Here is a 23,720-nt window from a genome sequence, read left to right on the forward strand (position 1 = left end):
ATTAAATAAAATATTATATTTAATTTAAAATATATAATATTTGAAAGACTTTTTCTTATATTATTTATATTTAATAGATAATTATTTATTTATAATTAGTAAAAAATTGAAACTTTTTTTGTTACAAGTATTTTTATTTTTATTTTGAAAAAAATATAATTAATATGAAAAAATATTAAATGTTTATATTTTATTAAATTATATCACTTAAATATTTTATATATTTTAAACAAGTTACAAAAATAATAATATTTTATATTTTTAATTTAATAAAATAAAATTGAAATTAATCATAATTTTAATAACAAAATTATATTTATAATTTTTCTCTTATAAATCCAAACGTTATCAATAGAAATGAGAATGATTAAAACTCTTAACCAAACACTACACTTTTATCAATCATACTCATTCTCATTCCACACATCTATCAATCTCAATCCTATTCTCATTCCTTTATTTGAACCAAACACCCCCTAAGTATTTTTAATAATAAAAATTGAATTTATTTTATAGACACTTCTATCAATCATACTCATTCTCATTTCAGACATCTATCAATCTCATTCCTATTCTCATTCCTTTATTTGAACCAAACACCCCCTAAGTATTTTTTATTAATAAAAATTGAATATATTTTATAGAACGAGTCTTATTTAAGATAAAGAGAGAAAATGTAAATAGTAAGAAGAGAGAAAAAATTATTAATAAAGATAAAAAATAAATATAAATATATACCTAGAATTATAGCGCTACACATCTTAGCTGTCCCATTGGGCACAAATTTTTAGCTCCCCTAACATTACTCTTATTTATAATTAATTTTATCATAATTTTTTTTTATTAGTGTGAGTTTGAAATAATATAGAAGTTTAATTTTTAAAGTTGATAAATGTATATATAATTATTAAAAATATTAAAAAATTGATATAAAAATGAATATTTTTAAAATATTTTTCAGTTTGAAAAATTACTTGTTTGTATGATATTTATTGCAACTTTTTGGTTAAAGAGGGCATAATTGAGCATGTTGACCGGTTAACCGGTTAAGAAAGGATGAATAACATTAATTTTATTATATGTAAATATTTTGTGCATAAAATCTTGAATTTATAATTAAATGACACGAGTTTTTATATTTTATCATTAAATTATGAATTTTAAAAATAATAATTAAATTAAAAATTATCAATAGTGTAGATTGTATTTAGTATTTATTTTAAAGTTGGAATGGATTTTTATTATATGTAAATATTTTGTGTGTAAAATCTTGAATTTATAACTAAATGACATGAGTTTCTATATTTTATCATTAAATTATGAGTTTTAAAAATAATAATTAAATTAAAATTTATCAATAGTGTAGATTGTATTTAGTATTTATTTTAAAGTTGGGATGGATAGAAAAAAATAATATATATATATATATATACTTATTAAATTTTTAATTTACAGAATTAGTTAAGATTATTACTTAAGTGAGAATCGAATCCGTGATTATAGATATTTTAAAAATGTCTCTACTTTAATGAATTAAAAGATTATTTTAAAATAATTTTCTTTTTCTATAAGAGAACATCTATTGTATTTAAAATAGAAAAATTAAAGTACATTGACATAAAATAAACAACCAATATCAACTGTTACAAGAATACACATATACAACAATAAAGTCCACAAAATTATGTCATAAGCAACCCCTTAAAAAAAATATATAAATAAAATGATTGCCTAAGCATGAAAGATAGTCTAAGATATATGTTTATTTTTTAATAAAAAATAGAATTCTAAGATATAAATAAATAATTTCAATTTGATAATCAATTCATGATGAAGTGTTTGTTTGATGAGATGCATAACATTATTAGATATAAGAGATTTCTGTTTTAATCTGATAAAAAAATATTTAAAAGTTCTATATAATTTGTAATTAACTCATATTTAGTATAAATTTATAATAAATATAAGATTTAGATCATTTTCAATCCAAAATTTCATTCTCAAAGTTAAAATCCAATAACTAATAATTCTCGTATCAAATTAAACAATAATTTATTTTAATTCTAAAAACTCGTTTTTAAATTAAAAAAAAAAATACATTTTGAATATTTTTTTACCCAAACATTTTAATTTTTATAATATTGTATATATATTTATTAATTTTATAAATTGAACCTAATAAAATTATTTGATTATTTTTTAACATTTTATCAATGTTTTTTATTATTATAAATTCATACTAAGTATAAAAAATATATAATAATATATATATAAATAAATAAATTATTTATAAAATTAATCTATATTACATATTAGAGGACTAATTTATATTCTTTTAAAAATTAGGTATTTGAAATGTAAAAAGAGAATGTATAAGAGTTTTAGTTAGGAGTAAGGTGGAGATAATCTAAGATAATATAATTAATATTATAAATATATGATAAATAATATATATTAGTTTTTTTAGCTCTTAAAAAATAATTATACATTTAATTAATATTATAATAATATGATAAATAATATACATTTCACATTTATTATAATTACTTATAAATTATACATTTTTTATATCTTAAATTAAACAATAATAATTTGTTTATTTATTTATTTTAAATAATAATTTAATAATAAAGAAATAAAACTAATATTATGAAAATAAAACTAATACTAGATCAAATTCTCAAATAAAATAAAAGAAATACTAAAAATTAAAATAATGTAACGAAGTTAGTCAAATAATATTTTTAAAATGTCTATTAAATACAACTTAGCATTGTGGAATCTCTTTCTTACATTTTAAATTTTATAAATATAAATTGCAGAAGAATATTTGTATATGGTTGATTTATTATTATTATTATTAATATTATTAATTATTTAAAATAAATTTAATCATTAACAATTCAATTATTCCTCATTCTTTAATTAAGTTTTAACTAAAATAACTTATAGAGAACATTAAAAAAATATTATAAGGTATTTAATTTTTCATCTAACATAGTTAAAACGAATTACCCTAAAAACTCTTCAATATACCAACTTTGATAATCTTTGGTAATAAACATTTTTTAAAAAATTAGTCAAAACATGAATTAATGTCTTTTTTTAACATGTGAGAGCACACCAAATTTGGTCACTTTTGCTTCTATAATTCTAAAGATTTAAAAGTTAAAATTTTACTTATTAAAATCAATTCTAATTAATATTTATGATTTTAAAATTTTAAAATAATAAAGTGTGAGATCTCCATTTTATATGGAGTGAATTCAAGTAAGATTCATATTTGAGTATTTGACCTCCTAAATTTACATAATCCTCTCTATTCTAAATCAAGATCACTAACTCCAATTTCTAGACAAAATATAATATAGTCATAATCATGCCAAAACAAAAGCATTCTATCATTAACTTTCTACACACTTTTTTTATTTTACAAATACTCCTAATAAACCAATCAATATCTCGAAAAGATCTCAATAAACAATGAATGTATATATCTTATTTATTTTTATAAATTTAGAATGAATCCATGTAATCTAATTACATAGTTTTTTCTTTCTTTGTAATGAACTATAAGTGTTCAATGTCATTTTTTTGTTGCAAACATTTTCTCAATTGTTTTAATAATTTACTTTATTTTTTTTTAAATAAATTTAATTGGTCTAAACGTCTCGTTCCAAGATAAGAATAGAAAATGTTGACTACTATATTTTTGAATGTCTTAAAAATTGATAATAATCATTAATCTATTAAACACAATTATATTGAGAGGTTTTCTAACACAAACTTGAATCATATATTATTGAGTTTTCAATTAATAGTTCAATATAAAAAAATGAAGTTATTTTGATATCAAACTAACTTTATCTTAGTTTGATGTACCCTAATAAGTTTAAATAATTATTCATATATTTTATATATTAAATAAAAATAAATAATAAAATATTTATTTTACAAATTATTATTTTTAAACAAATTATAAATCCAACCCATAACATAAAAAATAAAAATAAAATCATAAAATGAATATCTTAGAAAATGACAATGAATTCACCAAATTTTAATATATAATATAAGACAAATTATATGGGCGATCCTCTAATTAATTTGATCGCTCACTTTTAGCCATAAATTAATTTTTAAAATAAATCACCCCTTCAACTTTTAGAAAGTTATCACATGACTCTTCTTTCAACTTTTTGGTTAAATATAACGCTTAAGCTTAAAATATTATTATTTTATATATTATCTTTAATCTTATTTTTTATCTTTATATATATAATTATTAAATCGTTTATATATATATATATATATATATATATATATATATATATATATATATATATATATTATTTATTTTTATCTATACATAGTTATATATATTTTTATATAAAACAAAGTTTTAAAATAATTTATATATATTATCTTTAATCATTAATTTATATATATAAATTTATATAATATATGTTTTAAAAAATAATTTAAGGGTTAAAAGCCGAATTACTTTTAACCCTCAAATAATTTTTTAAAATATATATTATATAAATTAATGATTAAAGATAATATATATAAATTATTTTAAACTTTATTTTGTATAGACATAAATATAGATAAGTATAGATAAAAATAAATAATATATATATATTATCTATATATAAAAATTTAATAATTATATAAATATAAAAATTAATAATAATATATATATATATAATATTATATATATAAGCGATTTAATAATTATATATATAAATATAAAAAATAATAATTAAAAATAATATATAAAAAATATATTTTAAACTTAAACCGTTATGTTTAATCAAAAAGCTGATGGAGTGACTTTTTTAAAAGTTAAAGGAATGATTTGTTTTAAAAATTAATTTAAGGTCTAAAAGTAAGCGATTAAAGTAATTAGAAGACTTATTTGTGCCCATAAAATAAAGTTGCGTTGAATCTATAGATTGGTCTTACTTTGAATTGTCTGGCTGTCATCCATACAAAACAAGTTAAAGGGGTCCACTCTATCTCGATTTAACCCATTGTCATCGATCTGTCCCATTGTCATCGATAATGATGTCAATAAAAGGCAATATAATAAGGGCAATATTGTCATTATATTCTCTCAATTTTTTTTAGTTTCTATGAAAGTTATTATACATTATTGTTTTTAAACGGATCATAAACACAAACATGTCATTAAAAAAGTAAAAAAAGTCGTAAAATGTGAAAATAAAAACAAAAACACGTCACTCAACACCCACCAAGATTATTGTAATCTTTGATACTAACGATTAACTTTCCGATAAACACGCCTAAATATTTTTTAAAATAATTTTAATATATAATAATATATGATAGTAAAAAAAATTTCCAAAATAAAGTTTGTGTTGTGTTGAATAGATCAGAATGGTCCCACCTTAATTTGTTTGGCTGTCATATATGCAAACAAGTTAAACGGTCCACTCTTTCTCGATCCGTCTCATTGTCATCGATAATTGTGTCAAACAAAACAAAGGGTAATATCGTCCTTCATTATATTCCATTTTTTTTCATTTCTATCAAAATTATTACTTTTTACCTAATAAAAAAGTTACTTCTTCATAGTGCGGGGCAAAATTGTCAATAAATGATGTTAGCACATTTACTACTCAATGTCTCCAATTTCAAGATTTTGTAGATAGAAAACGTTTCTCTCTCCCTTATAATTTTATTGCTGCCTGTCAACTCCGCCATGAGCAAACTAACGATGTCGATGTCTTCCACGGCAGTGAAGAATCGTCTTCTTTTGTGACTAAAACCTTCCGGCGAGCATATTACTCTGTTTTTTTTCGTATAAAACTGTAATTTCATCTATAGAAAGAACATGAGTTCTCCGGTTCCATTTCAAGACCTTAATCTCATTCCCTACAACATAGCTTCAACCAGCAGTAGCAACAGCGTCACAGGTTCAACGCAGAGGCCACTAATTGTACCCAAATTGGAACCTAAACACGAGCCTCTCGATGAAACACTTCCATTACCCCCTGCACGGTTCCAATTTTCTCAGAGCCCTAACCCTAATTTATCCTTCGATTATAGGCCTAATGTTTCACTTCCTCAACAATCAATCTCGGAGATTACCGCTTTTGAGCAGATTCCCGAGAATTTGTCCGATGAGAGCTTCGTTTACTCCGAGTTTAATCGAATCTCGGAGATGTTCAGGACGGCAGTCGCGAATGGAATGCAGAACAACGAATATGCTGGGACTCTTAATCCTGAATCGGGGGCGATCGTGCCGATAGAGGATGAAAATCAACTGTCTATTGTTTCTCCCCGGAAGCGTTACCAGAAAAGATCCTCAGAACTAGTTCGGGTCACGAATTTGGGAATCGAGGATGAGAGATACTTCCGCGATATTGTGAGGAAGACCAGGATGATGTATGATTGTTTGCGGATTTTGGCAACGTCTGAGGAAGAGAAGCGGCATGGCCCTGGTTCAGGTCGACGTGCTCGAGGTGATTTGAGGGCTGCGACGGTGATGCGGGGGCGAGGGTTATGGCTGAATCGTGACAAAAGGATAGTGGGTTCCATTCCTGGTGTTTTGATTGGCGATCTGTTCTTCTTTAGGATGGAATTATGTGTTGTAGGATTACATGGACAAATCCAGGCAGGGATTGACTGCCTCTCTGCCAGCCTCAGCCCAAACGGTGAGCCAATTGCAACCAGTATTATTGTCTCAGGAGGATATGAAGATGATGAAGATTCAGGCGATGTCCTCATTTACACAGGCCAGGGTGGACAGGACAGTCACCATAGGCAATGCCTTCACCAGAAACTGCAAGGTGGAAACCTAGGTCTGGAGAGAAGCATGAACTACGGCATTGAAATCCGGGTGATTCGTGGGTTTAAGTATGAAGGAAGTCCAAATGGTAAGGTTTATGTTTACGATGGTCTATACAGGATTGTCGAAACATGGTTTGACGTGGGTAAATCTGGTTTTGGTGTTTACAAATACAAGCTCATTAGGATTGAAAATCAACCTGAATCGGGTAGTGCCATTTTGAAATTTGCTCAATCTATTCGCAATGCACCTTTATCAGCCAGACCAACTGGATATCAGTGTCTTGATATTTCTTCTAATAAAGAAAAAGTCCCAGTTCTTCTTTTTAATGATATAGATGATAATAGAGAAGTAGCATACTTTGATTACATCCCTAGGACTATATTCCCTGCAGTTGCTTATAGTAGTATGGGAAGCAGTAACGGCTGTGATTGTGTTAACGGCTGTTCAGATAATTGTGTCTGTGCTATGAAAAACGGGGGCGAATTTGCTTACGATCTTCAAGGAATCTTGGTGAAAGGAAAGCCTTTAGTATACGAGTGTGGGCCAAAGTGTAATTGTCCTCCAAATTGTCGAAACCGAGTTTCCCAAAGAGGAGTAAAATACAAACTTGAAGTTTTCAGATCAAGGGAAACGGGTTGGGGTGTTAGGTCACTGGATCTGATTCAAGCTGGGTCCTTTATATGTGAATATGCTGGAGTTGTTCTTACAAAAGAGCAAGCACAAATAATGTCAATGAATGGAGATAGTAGTTTGATACATCCAAGTCGTTTTAGCGAGAGATGGGCTGAGTGGGGGGATTTTACAGATATGTTCTCTGATTACGCCAGGCCAACACACCCGTGTACACCGAAATTGGATTTTGTTATTGATGTTTCGAAAATGCGAAATGTGGCTTGTTATATGAGCCACAGTACATGTCCTAATGTTATGGTGCAGTTTGTGCTTTACAACCACAATAGCTTATATTATCCAAATGTTATGTTGTTTGCAATGGAGAACATCCCTCCTCTGAGAGAGCTGAGTCTTGATTATGGTGTGGCTGAGCCGCAAGCGGAAGAGTGGGAAGAGAAATTCCGAATTAGTAACTAGCAGGTCTAATGAAGTTTAGTTACAGTCTTACTCTGGCCTAAATCAAGTCTACAACTCTATTGCCAGGTAACTCTCATTGTTCAATATACATTTACCATCATAAGTTTTTTATTTTTGGGAAACAACACAATGTCGTTTATTAAAAAAGCCCAAAGGGGGGAGATTACATGATTTTTTAGAAAGAAAAGAACAAATATTTTTTGTTTTTTGAATTAAAGGAGAACTAGCATGACACCCCACAACCATGGTTTTCCGCTTGAATTTAAAGCGCTTTCAGATGGAATCAAACTCGTGACTTTTTGGTCTCTTAAGCCAACGTGATTTTTGTGAGTTTTTCAAATTGAAATAGGATTCTCTTTGCCCATTTTCTCTTTGTCCCTTCTCACAAGAAATGTTGAAATGATTAAAAAAAAATAACATTTTCAACCTTCCCGAGTTAGAGAAAATGGGCATAGAGGATCCCTTCTGATTCTATGTCAGTTTCTCCTATGCTCACAACATTCCTTCATGAGATTTTGAGCAAGTGTTTCCATAATCCTTTTTTATTAGTCATTTTTTTTTAATAAATGAGAGCTAACATGACTCCCTTACAGTCATTACTCCCTACTCCCTGCTTAAACTCAAAGCGCTTCCAGATAGAATCAAACCCGTGACATTTCCTTTTTTATTAGTCATTGAACTTGAGAAATGTTGAAAGCTTAGAACTTATAAGCATTAAGGTCCCATTATAATGCCCTGAATCAAAGTATGGAAGGTCATGGTTGTGGGGATCGTACTAAAAGAAATTATTACTTGTGCTTTCTAAAGAAATTAATACTTGTGCTTACTTATTTAGATTAATTAAGTGATAACATGTGCTGCCTAAAACTGTTGTTGCAATTTGTATTGAGTTTTCTGAAAACATGCAATAATTAATGCTTGAAGTATTGGCCAATTGTTTAGGATGCTTTAATGACTGTTTTTTCATTTTCCTTGTAATTTTCAGTTGCAATTTGGGTGGAAAGCTATAATCTCTGTGTTGCCATGCCTTTTCTTCTCAGCTTATCTACTTTTCAGCTTCCAACAAAAAGCAGGAGATGGAGATTTGTGAACCTGTTTTTTTTTATATTTTTTTATTTTGTTGTTTGATTTTGGGGATATTATTAGATTTTGAGTGTTGTAAGCTTTATTAGTTGTATGAAATGCAAGAAAGATTGCACATAATGAGCTCATTTAGATATAATATTGTTATAGTGAATGTTGGTTGGGGCTCATTGATGAACTGATCTGAATCTCCTTTAAGTTATTTTAAGAAACTTTTAAGATTTTTATTTAGTAAAAGAATATGGGTTATTATGTTTTGATAAAAAAGAAAGTAAATTATTTGGAATTTTATTCAAATATTTTTTATATTTAAAATTTAAATTTATAAAGATAAAGATAATATATTTTATAAATTTTATAAGATATTATCACAATGTCTATATAATATATACCACCTACGTAATTTACTATATCAACCGTTAGGTTTTGAATTTCGTTTGAGTAGATTTGTTTTTATCTAGTTGAATTGAGAATTTTAGTAGTTTGGTGGTTTGTTTTGATTGTTGTCAAAAATAAGAAGTTGAATTTGGTTTTGTTTTTCCTCTGAAGCTTGGTTTGATTGATCTTGTTAGTTTGATGGTTTTGTTTTGATTGTTGTCGAGAATAGAGAGTTGAATTTGGTTTTGGTTTTCTTTATGTTTGTGAAGCTTGGTTTGATTGATCTTGGTAGTTTGATGGTTTTGTTTTGATTTTTATCGAGAATGGGGAGTTGAATTTGGTTTTGTTTTTCTTTATGTCTGTGAAGTTTGGTTTGATTGAATCTTGGTAGCTTAATGGTTTTGTTTTTATTGTTGTCGAGAATAGGGAGTTGAATTTGGTTTTGTTTTTTCCTATGTTTGTGGAGCTTGGTTTGATTGATCCTGGTTTTGGTTGTTGTTGTCGAGAATATGGAGTTGAATTTGATTTGATTTTAGAGGAGGATTGTTTAATGAGTTTGGTTTTGTTGTTGTGAGTTGTTGAATTCGTCTAGTCTGAATTGAAGAATAGCTACTTTTTGGATAAATGATCAATGGATTGGGCAAAAGAGAAAGAAGAGAAGAAGATTAAGAATGATGAGTATCTTATTATTATTCCTGTTGTTGCATGCGAAATTGTTTGGTTAGTAATATGGATTGCTGATATATTTATAAAAACGTATTCGGCTTCGCGATTTCATTTTCTGACTGACAAACTCTCAATTTTTATAGTTGTTACATTTTAAGTTTGAGATTGGATGTTACAATATAAAATAATATATCTGTAAAATATTATCATAAATTTTGATAATATCAATAAAGCAATTTTATAACACCTGAATTTCAGTCAAAGACTCTCTCTTACTTTCTCATTCTCTTCATCTTCTTCCTTTTGATCCCTTTTCCTGCTATCTCATTTCAGGAGTAGATCTCGCATCACCCTATTCTCCCGTTTCTTTATTGGTCCTTTAGATATTATTTCACCAACCGCCATCTCTATAGTTGTAGATATGCAGATCTTGCTTTCTTCGTCCGGTCTAAATCTGGCGCCCACCCACCTTCCGTTCGTCAATTTCGAACTGTCCTCCGCACGCCGCCAACTCCGTCTTCGTAAACACCACAAACCTAAAAGATTCTTTTATCGATGTTCCTATTGGTTCATAAGCTGCATTTTTCTTGTTGTTGTTCTTCATGTAGGTACATGGACTCCCTTACATGTCGATGTGTTAAGATCTTGGTCAGGAAATTTATGTGGCAAAAACTGTGGTATTTGTTACCTCCAAGTCAATTTCATCTAGTGTTTGTTATGTATTTTTTTTTTTGTTAGTCTTAGAATATTCATCAACAATTAATCATTTTAAATTTGAAAGGTATGTGCATATTACTCAAATGTACATATCTACGAAATATGAAAACCTTGGTTTGCAATATTTTAGAGGAAACAATCACTTGGTTGCATTAACTTATATCTTCAACTTGAATATCCTTAACATTTTAATATATATTCTTGGTAACATCCATCAGGAAAAGAGTCTGATGGACACTACACTCATGGATAACCTATGGATCACCCGACATTTTATTCTTGTTACCTGAATGTTCAGCTCACAAAGGAGACTACACTTATGGATCAAACCATTAACCTTTTATGGTCATAAGAGGGGAAGGAAACTACACTTATGGATCAAACCAAGAAATGAGGGCAAAGGAAATATTACTGTTTGGGGAAGGAGAAAGAGGCTAAAAAAAGATGAGAATAAAACAAAGAGTAAAAAAAAAATGTCAAAACAAATTAGGAGCAATATATAAGGGTGTTCTTAGTGGTGTTAAATATTTTGTATGAACTTAATATCTGACCGAATAAACTGTATTTGAATTTTATTTTCAGTTTTAATCAAATTTTAAATCAATTCGAATTCAAATACGATTTTCGAATTGAGATTTCAACTCTCAAACCAAAAACCGAATTCATTTTTTATTATTTATTATATTATATTATTTATTATATATAATATATAATAAATATAATAATATATTTATTTTATTATATATTATATAATTTATTATATATAATAATTACTTATTCATTCTCTAAACCTAATTTCTGCCGCTCATCTCATCTATATTCTCTAACCCTAGCAGCCGCCCACCTCATCTTTAAACCCCAGCCGCCCACCTCATCTTTAAACCCTAGCAGCCACTCACCTCATCTTTATTCTCTAAACCTAATTTCTGCTTTCACCTCGTCTATATTCTCTAACCCTAGCAGCCGCCCACCTCATATTTATTTTTTTATTCTCTAAACCTAATTTATGCGGCTCACCTCATATATATTCTCTAACCCTAGCAGCACCTGCTATGCTGCTCACCTCATCTATATTCTCTAACCCTAGCATCCGCGCAACTCATCTTTATTCTCTAAACCTAATTTATTAGCAACCACCTCATTTATATATATTCTCTAAACCTAATTTTTTTTATTCTCTAAACTAATCAAATAATTTCTCTAACCTTCTTATCCGAAAACCACCTCATCTTTATTCTCTAAACCTAATTCTTTAAACCTAATCATTTTTTATTCTCTAACTTAATTAAATAATCTCTCTAACAACCTTCCTATCATTTTCTATTTTCTAACTTAATCAAATAATCTCTCTAACATTCTATCTGACATCCCACCTCATCTTTATTCTCTAAACTTAATCCTTTTTTATTCTCTAACTTAATCAAATAATCTCTATATATTCTCTAAACCTAATTCTTTTTTATTCTCTAACTTAATTAAATAATTTCTTTAACTTAAAAAAAAAACCACCTCATCTTTATCCTCTAAACTTAATCTTTTTTTATTTTCTAACATAATTAAATAATCTCTATATATTCTCTAAACCTAATCTTTTTTTATTCGCTAACCTAATCAAATAATCTCTCTAATCTTCCTATCTGAACACACCTCACATCATCTTTATTCTCTAACATAATCAAATAATCTCTATATATTCTCTAAACTTAATCTTTTTTTATTCTCTAACCTCCTTCTCTATATTCACTTAACATAATCTAAATATGTCACCTCCCTCTTTCATCTTCATAGTTATCACCTCCCTCTTTCATTTCCATAGTTATCACCTCTCTCTTTCATCTTCATTCTCATATGAAAGAGTCTTCGGGCTTCAACTGCATCTATTCTTCATTCTCATATGAAAGAGTCTCCAACTACATCTCTGAGAGCTTCGATCTATCTCATCTCGCTATCTCTTTTTTTCTTCTTTGTCAAAACTCTTAAATCTTTATATATTTATGTCGTTTAACACCTATTCCGAAGTCAAGATCTATTACTACAATTCAACATCTTAATTCAAATTTTATTTCGAATTAGGATAATTTGAATTAAAGATTTAACTATAAAATAAAAAAAGAAAAGCAAATTCAATTCGAATTCGAATTATTCAAAATTCGAATTCGGTTCGGTTTTATTAGAATTTATTCGAATTCATGAACACCCTTAAGACACTCAATATATCATTTTATATTAGTTTTCTTATAATTATAATGTATATATATTATTTATTTATATTAGTTTTCTTATAATTATAATGTATATATATTATTTATGTAATAACAATTCAATAAAATAATTTTCTATTATTCTAACAATTATATATATATATATATTTAAAAAAATCAAATCAGAAAATAATAACTGATAGGTAAATAATTTATTATCCAAGACCCAAACATTTTTTGGGAAGTAGACAAGAAGGGCCTTCAGCTAACAGGGCAATTGACTAAGTCTTTATTTTCGGACATGTAACTAAACCCTTTACTTTATTTAGGCTACTCTCGCAGAATTAACAATAATATCTTGTAAACCATAGCTAAAGTAAAGCAAGGAAGTCCACTATCTCTAAATGGTCCTTCTTTTCCATTTCTTTCAACTGAGGCGAGGAAAAGCAGCTTATTCAATAATGAACTTTAAGTTGTGCGAGATTTTATCACGTCAAACTATTATTGACAAAATTTTGATGCAAGTACGTCATTTTGGAGTATAAAATGACCAAGAATCCTCCATCTACGTCTTTTCAAAACTCTTTCGCTAGCGATTTCATTCATCATAAAGGTGAATGAAAAACTAGAAACTTTGTGATCTGCTTTGATCCAAAGAGGTTCTAAAGTTCTCAATTAGTCTTTATAGATCGGAAGATAGACTCATTTAGAACGGAATTTTCATATTAGTTCTAGTTATATATTCTTTTCAAGAAAAACATTAAATCTACTTTAGTATTCCTATTCGGTTATATGGAGTGAACCCAAAATTGTGGGGAAAAAAATTTGGAATTTCAAGTAATTTCGTAAATAAGAGATTTTATATGAAAGTCTTGTAATAATGTTGTATCATCATAAAAAAATATTACTTCTCTAGTTGTCTTAAATGTAAAAATCATGTTGAAATTGTCAAAAAAAAATCCCTTATTGTTATGCAAAGAGTCTCAGTTTGAAAAATTTATGGACTTCTTCCTATCTCTAATGCTCTATTTAGTTACAAGTTTTGATATACTAATATTTATTTATTTTAAAAAATTGTGCCACAATTTAAGATAATTTGAATTGTAGTCTCTTTGCAAATCTAATTTGACAATAGAAAATGAGAAACTCTCACATTTCAAAAATCACTCTCTCCATATTCATATTATGTTAAACATATTAGAGCTCATATATGAGATTTCTTCGATTGCAAAGATAATATTAAGTTTAACCGATAAAGTTAAAATAACCAGTGTGATTTGGAAACATCTAACAATTGGGTTATTAAAACTAATGGATTATAATACTGAATTTGATTTTGAATCTAGGAAGGTTATAACTTACAATTAGACTGATAACAATAAATCACTTAAAATCTACCTTGACAATTATAATTTTTTAGATGTATTAGCTCATCAACTTCAATTGTTGAAACCTAAGTATTTGAAGGAAGGGTAATCTCTTTTGTCGCGTGAAGTCAATTTGGTGAATCTTATGTCTATCTCTGTAAATTTTATGTTTATATTTTTATTTAAATTAATTATAATTATCTTTATTGTAAATAATAAATAAGAAAATAGATATTTTTGTATTTATTGACTTTTTATAATGAGCTTGAGGCAAAAACACGTACACACAGAACACCACAAGTCGTCATTACAAGGGCAGGTTGGTTTCTTCTTCTTCTTCTTCTTCTGATAATCTCTCCGTCTCAAATGGCTTCGGCGGCTACTGCGTTAAGCTTCACTCCTTTAATCAACAAGGTATATTCATCTCTCCCCTTTCCCTTTACCGATTCCATCCATTTTCTCACCAATCTTCTTGCTACTTTCAGAAAAATGTTGAACTCTCTGCATTCGTTTCTCGCTCTTCCGTTCTTTCTCCCAATAAATCGATTCCCAGGAAGATTGTATCTGTCATGTCGCCGCAGCAAACTGAACGAAAGCCTTCTACCACCGGTTCAGTTTAGTTCTTCCTTCATTTCTCTTCAGATTTACACTTTTTACTAGAACTGAATTTCAATTGATCATTACTACTTTCTGCTTTAGGTGAAAACTGCGATGACGATGACAGAGAAGATCTTGGCTAGGGCATCTGAGAAATCTGAGCTTATCCCGGGTGATAATGTTTGGGTTAATGTTGATGTCTTGATGACTCATGATGTTTGCGGTCCTGGTTCCTTTGGAATTTTTAAGAAAGAGTTCGGCCCTACTGCTAAGGTAACAACTCATTTTGCTTATTTTCAATAGTGACTATGTTTTTGGAAACTTTAGATTTAAGGGTTTATATATATATGTATATATTCTCTCATTAAAAGATTCAATCTTTTAGGTATGGGATCGAGAGAAAATTGTTGTTATACCTGATCACTATATCTTCACAAATGACCAAAGGGCAAATCGTAATGTGGACATCTTGAGAGATTTTTGCACTGAGCAAAATATTAAGCATTTCTATGACATCACAGATCTTGGAAACTTTAAGGTATTAATCTAATTGGATTGTTGTAAAAGATAAGGATCCTCATCGATTTCGTGTCCTTATGCATTATAACTGTGTGTTGTGTTTTGGCTCTACAGGCTAATCCTGATTATAAAGGTGTGTGCCATGTTGCCCTTGCGCAAGAAGGCCATTGTAGACCTGGAGAGGTACTAGGTTTTTCTTTCACGCTGTTAAGTTTTGCCTGTTAACATAATTTTCTAAGAGCTTAAAATCTATATTATTGTTTTCCTTGCATTTAGGTCTTATTAGGAACAGATTCTCACACATGTACTGCTGGAGCATTTGGCCAGTTTGCAACTGGAATAGGTAACACCGATGCAGGCTTTGTGTTAGGCACCGGAAAGATTTTGCTAAAGGTTTTGTCAAACATCTTTACTTTGATCATCTCTTTCTCTACTTTGTTTGCCATTGTCCTATATTTATGATTTGAAACTGAGAACTAGTCATTGTTCCATCAAAGGACCTGTATGGCCAATTCTTCATTCGGAACATTTCATAGAAAACTTTATTATGTTCTGCTGGATTCGGGGTTTATGATCCTTCTTTTTGCTTTGAGGGTTTATAGTCCTTACTTGTTGAAATGATGAATAAACAAATATTGTTATAATAGATAGTAATTAGCTAGATGATGTATATAATTTTCAGGTCCCCCAAACACTCAGATTTGTAATGGAAGGTGAAATGCCAGATTATTTGATGGCCAAGGATTTGATTTTGCAGGTAAATTCATAGTAGTTTACCTATGGGGGGATATATATGGTTTGATAATTCATAGTATTCTGAATCTTTTGCAGACTATTGGTGAAATATCTGTATCTGGAGCAACATATAAATCGATGGAGTTTGTTGGATCTACAGTTGAAAGTCTGACTGTAAGTTGGTTAATATTTCAATACAAAATGCCTTAAACCTTTTTACATCTCATTATAGAATTTCATTAATTGGTAATCTATGTTTTTTAATTCGTCTGTGTAAAGATGGAAGAGAGAATGACCTTGTGTAACATGGTTGTTGAAGCTGGGGGCAAGAATGGAGTTGTACCAGCTGATTCAATTACACATGAATACCTTAAGGTCAGTAATTTGATATGCTATATGTGTCCTTGTTCACTAAAATCACATACTTTTCATTTGTATTTACTCAGGATAAGACATCAGTGCCGTATGAAGCAGTTTACAGTGATGGTCAAGCTAGGTAATAATTAAAAATTGTATTCAATTTTGTTATTATATTCTAATTTACATATGTAGTTGATAATTAATTTGAGCATCAATTCTTCATTGTTATTTTAACAAAAGCTGTTTCTGCAAAAGTAGAAAAAGAAAGAGCTCCAGATCTCACAATTATTTTTTTATGTCGACAGTTCTCGACTTCTTTCACTATTTCTGAAATAAACGGACACTTAAAGTTGTCTTCTTCTCCCTTCTCAACACTAATTACCATAAACACATTTTTTTTTTTTTTTTCATGTTGTATGATGCCTGCTAGGACCTTTTACCTACCCATGTTCATTTCGAAATTGAGCATTCTATTGACTGTCTTATTTATTATCTTCCAGATTTCTTTCAGAGTACAGATTTGACATCTCAAAGCTGGAGCCTTTGGTGGCAAAGGTGAACTGATTGACGTTTGATGAATGTGATATGTACTTTCTGTAAAGGATAAAAGTGGAACTATCTTGTACTATATTGCAATTTGGAAAACTGTAGCAAAGTTGAATTAAGTGAATCATTCTTTCTTGATATTTTGAGTAACCGTTCCAATTTGACAATTGCCTTTTCTCACTCTCTTGGCATCAGCTAGAAAGTCATTTTCATTTGTAAAAGAATCCGTCTGATAACTTCAAATGTATTTTAATTTTGCAGCCTCATTCTCCCGACAATAGGGCCTTAGCTAGAGAATGTAAAGATGTGAAGATCGACCGGGTCTATATTGGATCATGTACTGGTGGGAAGTTTGAGGATTTCCTCGCTGCAGCAAAAGTATTTCTTGCTTCGGTGAGACTTCTTTGACTGTATTTTTTTCTGTTTTTATTTTCTATAATTTCATTGATTTCTAAATTCAGATTTTCTGCTACAGATTCAAGCAAATGGGTTTATACTATTTTGAGTATTTTCAAATTTGCTTACTAAAAAACATGATTGACAAAAATATGCTTAGTTAGTATGTTAATGGTTTTTGCATGAAAATGGTTTTTTGGCCATACAAGCTTTATTAAACTAACCTTGAAGTTGAAGAAAGTAATACGATGTGCAGGGGAAGAAGGTTAAAGTGCCGACTTTTCTGGTTCCTGCTACTCAGAAGGTTAGTATTTTTACCTATGTGCCAGGAAGATAGTTAAGATATGAGAGAATTCTATTGCTGAGACTGAGAAATGTGTATGGCATTTTGATGAAATACATTTTTAGGTATGGGTGGACTTATACAGTGTACCTGTACCTGGATCTGGTGGCAAGACTTGCTCACAGATATTTGAGGAAGCTGGCTGTGACACACCTGCAAGTCCCAGTTGCGGTGCCTGTTTGGGTGGCCCTAAAGATACTTATGCACGAATGAATGAGCCAACAGTAAGTTTCTTCCTGCATATAAAATTTTCTTTGCATCTTTAGCAGATCTAGGGGTTATAAGAGAAAAGAGATGAAAATAAGAGAATATTATAGATGAGAAAGGAATATCCTAGCGAGCTAGAGGGAAAATAGTCTGGCTTTCAACATTTAACATCTGATTCCTATTACGCTAACTATTCCTCTATTTATAATAAGCTAACAATATGTAACTAACTATAATTCTACAAATGGGTGAAGTCAGGCCCATCAAGACCTATCTATATCTATTACAGCAATGAACTCTAACTGTTAAGAGGCTGGGGTGTTCATTGCAGGTGTGTGTTTCAACTACAAATAGGAATTTTCCAGGAAGGATGGGGCACAAAGAAGGCCAGATTTATTTGGCTTCTCCCTACACAGCTGCAGCATCTGCTTTGACTGGTTTTGTCACTGATCCAAGAGAATTTCTACAGTAAATGTAATATCCTCACCTTCAAAGTAATTGCTGAGTTGGTTACCGTTTCATGGTTGAACTTCGCATGACTTCTCTCAAAGTTTAACTGATTATAGTCCTAAATATGAGTAGCTTGCGAATTTGAGAATGTAGTAGCATTGTGGTTTGTTTATGTTCTGGTGTCATATCTGGAAAATATTGTATTAGAACAGATGTTTGAAATACTTTTGTTCTTAATAATGAGCATATGAAAACTTGTGGACATGTATGAATGCAAAATTGTGTCCATATCTTACAATTAAGAGGTGTAATGACATACTGGTTGTGTTTTTGTGTTGATGATATTATAATTGCATGATACTTTGATACATAAATCATGCAGCTGGAAAGGAAGCCATTCTAGGAGTTCTAGATAATCTAATATACTTTTTCTCTGAATGGAAGTAGTAAGGACAAAAGAAGAAGGAACAACAGTGAACCAAAAAATACACACTAGACCTGTTGAAAGATAATGGATTCTATTAAGAAGTTGAGAATAGAATTGGAGAGCCCATTGTTGACAAAGGCATGTAGCAAAGGTTAGTCAGGCAACTTGTTTTGTTATAAGTTCATGAACCAACTTATGCACAACAACCCAACTAAAGAACATCATGGTCTATAGAATTATCAGGTTCTCTTCACACTTGAAAATGGTTACTGTTTAAGAGAAATAGTGACAAAGGGACTGAAGTCTATATTGATGTTGACCATGCTAGCAACATTGTGGATTGAAAATCCATATCCCCTTACTGTTCCTATGTATGGGACTACTTAGTTACTTGGAAGGGTAAAAAAACAAAGGGTACTTTCCATGAAATAAACCTAACACAATTATTATTCGAAAATTCTGCAAGCTGCACCAAAGAATATTGTCCTATCTTTTTAGTGAAATGAAGAGCATGCTAGCTTTCAATATTAGAACAAAAAAGTAGACAAGAAGGTAGGAAGTCCTTTAATGAATCATGCAATAAAGCTGTTGAAGAAAGTTATTATTACTTATTATTACTCCTTATTATTATCATATAGTAGTTGTAGTTAGTCCTTGAATGATTATTTATAATCCAGCTGGTTAAGTACAGCAACTTGTCTGTACCTTAATGATCAAATCTGTCCTTTGAAAGGAAATCTCTTTCATGCAGGCATGCATGCTTTATTTTCTGCTCCATAATTCTTTTATATGATAAGATTCTTGTTTTCGGCTTATTTGATACATTACAGGTGACAGCATTATGTGAAATTAGGTGGTATTTAGAGCTAGATGCTTACAAAATAAAACCCAATTGACCTTTTTTTCTTTCTACAATGTTGAGAGCAGAAAATCAGGAAAGTGGATATTACAATATCAATATCCCAAAAACATGGAATATCTTAACCATTTACAGACCCTTGAATCCCTCTATCTCCTTTTACTCATTAAATAGAGTTTGTTTCAACCAAAAAAAAAACTTTTCTTTGTTCAATTTTTTTATCTTCCAATTTATTTCATGTGGGTCCTTTTTCCTCTAATGCTTTCCATTTTACCTCTGATGTTTGTACATCTGTATCTACAACCCTTTTGCTGATTCGTCATGAGTGGGCTTCTACTGTCTATAAAGAAAAGCAATAGTAATGAAACAGTAAATGAACTTCTTTACTATTGTAAACTTCTTTAGATTCTCAGGAAATATTGGCTTGACCATCATGCATGAAGAAGACCAGTTGGAGTCATCCAGCTGAAAACATGATTGAATTGGACTACAACCCAATTGATCATGTATCATAATATTGATTTGTAGGATGTCTGTATTAGGTTTTACCAAATAGAGTTCAAACTACCTGCCCTTTGCGAACCAAAATCATCTTATATGTCTTATATAAGGGGATAAGATCCTTTGCTCCCAAATGTCCTATGTTCTCTCTTGGCAAAACAGTCATTTTACAAAAATAATTACACTATTGCCCCTCCCCTGTGAGAATGAGAAGAAACAGGGGAATTTAGGAGTAGACAAAACTGGTCTATATAAGGTATTGAGTACAATTTGAAACAACCCGGTCTTCATATATTTGAAACAACCAGATCCACAATCACATGCATCATAAGCTCAGTAAGCATGTCCTAATTAAGCAAATGTAGGTTTGATATTTGTTTTTAAATGATTTGTATATGAAAGACTAGAATTCATGACTTTACAAACATAAATTCATATTGATTAGAAATCACACGAAACAATCAATGAAAATAAATGAATTAGAAGTTGAAACAGACAACATCAAACACACAAACAAAATGTGCAAACACATTGAAAATAAACAAATAAGAACACACTTTGATGTGAAGCATTCCCCATATTTACAGTATGAGAAAGTTGCATCAGCAAAGTATCTGAGTGTATACATTGACATGCACTATATGAAAGATGAAATAAAATTGATGACATTTTCATAAACATGGTAAAGGAACAAAAAAACAGAAAAAAAAAATGCTAAGTGTGACTCTTCTTGCTTTTGAAGTGAGACATCTTCAATTTCACCAATAGATTGTGTAAATGAGTTCTAAATTGGTTTTCTCCCAATCTTCCTTTTTCATTTCTTTGCTTGAAGCCTTGGAGCAGCTGAAATCATCGAGTTAACTTGTGTTTATTAGACAATGAAACACAACATTCATACAAAACCTCTATTCACAGTTGAACTTACAAAGCCCGTTTGCCTCAAATGTCCTCATAATTCTAAGCCGCTTGACATTGCTGATAAACATTCTGTTCAAAGAAAAAACTGTTTTAAGAATTTTACAACTTTTATAGTTAACTTGGATTAGGATTAGGATTAATGTTGATACCCCCATGGAACATCTCCAAGAAGCATCCAATCTCCATCTCTATCTTCATAAGTGAGAACAAACTCCGACGAGCTATCGAGCAGCTTAACAGTCTTCTTCTTTTCTCCATCTGATGATAATGGAAACACAGATAAAAAGGGGTTGAAATAGTGGAAATGATTTTGATAGAATATAGCTTACTCAATGAGGAGGAGGAGGAGGAGTTGGAATTGAAGAACATGTCTTCAACAGTATTAGCCAGAGCATCATAGGTTAAATGGGCCTTCAAATTAACCTTTCTTCCAATTGGTATACCATCCATATTCACCTTAACAAACCCAATATCATTGTTTACATTCTTCCTGCAGATGATCATGTCATCATCTTTGATTTGTTCTACATCATCGGTGTGGTCTCCATTAACAATGAGTTTATTATTAGTAGGAGTAGTAGTATCAGGTTCCTTTTGTGTCTTTGCTTGACTTACCAAAGTGTTCATCCTATAAGCCCTTATAGGTGGCCATCCCACAACCTGGTTGTTACTACTACATACATACATATATATAGTAAAGATTATTAATACTAAAAGATTATGTATGTATGTATGTATGTATAGATAGATGAATGATTCTAACCTGATAGCAGTGACAGAATGAGATTGAACAGAGGGTCCTGATCTTGTGGCTGAAGAGGAAAACCCATTGGGGAAATCTTTGGCAGTTAAAATCCTTCCATATAATTCATGACCACCACCACCCCATGAAGAGCCGCCACCACCACAACCACCACCGAGGGTGAGAGCAAGGCCCAACTCGAGGTCATCATGATGATGATGACCACCACCACCATTAGTAGCATTGGAGGATTCCTCCTGCATTGCTTCGTTGGATGCCATTAGTATTGATCAGTGAAGCTGTGAAAAGGGTTTGTGTTGTTTTAGAGATGAAGATAGAAGACAATGGGTTGGAGAAGAAACAAGGATTATAGTGAGTGAGGAGAGGGTAAAGAAGATGAAGCAGGGGTTTTCAGGTAGAAAGAGAAAGAAGATGATGATGATAGTGGAGGGAGGGAGGAGCATTGATGGATTGTGGGGCCCGCATGTCCGCCAAGTGCGCTCACCACTCTCTCTGCAAAAGCAATCTCAAAGTTTTTTGCTGTCTTCACGTCTCCTCTCTCTCCCTCTCTTTCTACTATTTCTTTTTTTTCTTTTTTTTTCTTTTTTTCAACTTGTAAATTATACATTAATATTATTTAATTTTTTTCACTAAAAAAAATAATTGTCTAAATATATAATAGGATTAAGAAGTTGAGAAATAAAAATATATGGGAAAATGTTCCTCAACAAATAAATAAAATTTATTTTAATATTTTATTTAATATGAAGCTATATAAAAAATAAAATTAGTTAAATAGTAATAAAAAGTTTGAAGTGATTTCATTTAGTTTATGGTTAATAATTTGTAATAAAGTTGAATAAATAAATAGTTGCTAAAAAAAATTAATTAAATAGTCTATTAAAATTCTAAAAACGTAAAATAAAAAATAAATAAAATCAATTCATCAATAACTTAAAACGAGTTTAAACTTAAATAAAAGAATTGACTATATTTTTTTATTTTCGACAATTTAACTCTATTAAGATAACACGATAGATATAATGGAGGTGAAATAAAAATATTTAAGAAACAATCATTTATTCAACTTTAAGTAAGAGGGAAATTTGAGGGAATGATCCCACTCACTGACAGTGGGAATAGCCAATTGTGTGAGTGTATAATTTAAATAGCGTTGATGACCTTCTTTTCTTGTAATGACAATTGTATCCTTGCGTAACGCAACTGGAATTTTTTTTTCGTCTCGCGATTGCGTGACGCAACAGGGGTTGCAAGACGCGATTGCATGACGCAACTGGAGTTGCGTGACGTGATTGCGTAACGCAATCGCAATTTGTGCATTTTCGTCCAAAAAAATTCATAATTAAATTTTTTGAAAAATAAAAAAATAAAAAATTGCGTCACGCAACTGGAGTATTTTCGTCCAAAAACAGTAAAAAAGAGCACCAGTGTTTTTTTTTATCCTCTGCACTTTCCGCATTTCACCCATTTTTTAGGGTCATCTCCTCAAATTCCCCAAGTATGAAAGTCTATTTTTTATTTTTTTTTTTCTCACTTACACTTAGTCTTAAACTTGTTTGCTTTAAATTTTTTGATACATTTTTGTTGGTCTTGTTTATCAACTGTGAATGTGAATGTATTTTCTCATTACAACCTATATCACTTATGACAAAATAAAAAATACAATAGATTTACCTATATTTATATTTTCTTGTAGTACTATTTGAACTATTAATAAATAAGTTGAGAATAAAAGGAAAGATGGTTAATTTGATTTAGTTTATTTTTCACAATTTTTT

At 29.9% G+C, this 23,720-nt stretch overlaps 3 protein-coding genes across 4 annotated transcripts; 2 read left to right on the forward strand and 1 right to left on the reverse strand.

Moving 5' to 3' along the window:
• Positions 1–5,677: 5,677 nt before the first annotated feature.
• LOC124922580 (histone-lysine N-methyltransferase family member SUVH9-like) lies at positions 5,678–9,226 on the forward strand. The gene is made up of 2 exons (XM_047463304.1): positions 5,678–7,975; positions 8,895–9,226. The coding sequence occupies exon 1, from the start codon at positions 5,861–5,863 to the stop codon at positions 7,907–7,909; it is 2,049 nt and encodes a 682-aa protein (XP_047319260.1). The 5' UTR covers positions 5,678–5,860; the 3' UTR covers positions 7,910–7,975; positions 8,895–9,226.
• Positions 9,227–14,578: 5,352 nt separating this feature from the next.
• On the forward strand, positions 14,579–18,738 carry LOC124922581 (3-isopropylmalate dehydratase large subunit, chloroplastic-like). The gene is made up of 15 exons (XM_047463305.1): positions 14,579–14,735; positions 14,807–14,935; positions 15,021–15,191; positions 15,304–15,456; positions 15,552–15,620; positions 15,714–15,830; positions 16,120–16,194; positions 16,269–16,346; positions 16,452–16,547; positions 16,619–16,668; positions 17,033–17,087; positions 17,340–17,471; positions 17,731–17,778; positions 17,883–18,041; positions 18,356–18,738. Exons 1-15 carry the CDS (start codon positions 14,688–14,690, stop codon positions 18,494–18,496), a joined length of 1,521 nt encoding a protein of 506 aa, XP_047319261.1. The 5' UTR covers positions 14,579–14,687; the 3' UTR covers positions 18,497–18,738.
• Positions 18,739–20,762: 2,024 nt separating this feature from the next.
• LOC124921397 (auxin-responsive protein IAA13-like) lies at positions 20,763–22,466 on the reverse strand. 2 transcript variants are annotated; one of them, XM_047462059.1, is made up of 5 exons: positions 21,943–22,466; positions 21,509–21,849; positions 21,329–21,437; positions 21,187–21,248; positions 20,763–21,104 (listed from the first exon to the last, which is right to left on the reverse strand). In XM_047462059.1, exons 1-5 carry the CDS (start codon positions 22,200–22,202, stop codon positions 21,076–21,078), a joined length of 801 nt encoding a protein of 266 aa, XP_047318015.1. In that variant the 5' UTR covers positions 22,203–22,466; the 3' UTR covers positions 20,763–21,075. The 2 variants fall into 2 exon arrangements, with proteins under 2 accessions (XP_047318015.1, XP_047318014.1); XM_047462058.1 differs by having other exon boundaries at positions 21,509–21,852; positions 21,943–22,465.
• Between the last annotated feature and the right edge of the window lie 1,254 nt (positions 22,467–23,720).

This window comes from Impatiens glandulifera, chromosome 1 (assembly GCF_907164915.1).
Source record: "Impatiens glandulifera chromosome 1, dImpGla2.1, whole genome shotgun sequence".
NCBI classification, from domain to species: Eukaryota; Viridiplantae; Streptophyta; class Magnoliopsida; order Ericales; family Balsaminaceae; genus Impatiens; species Impatiens glandulifera.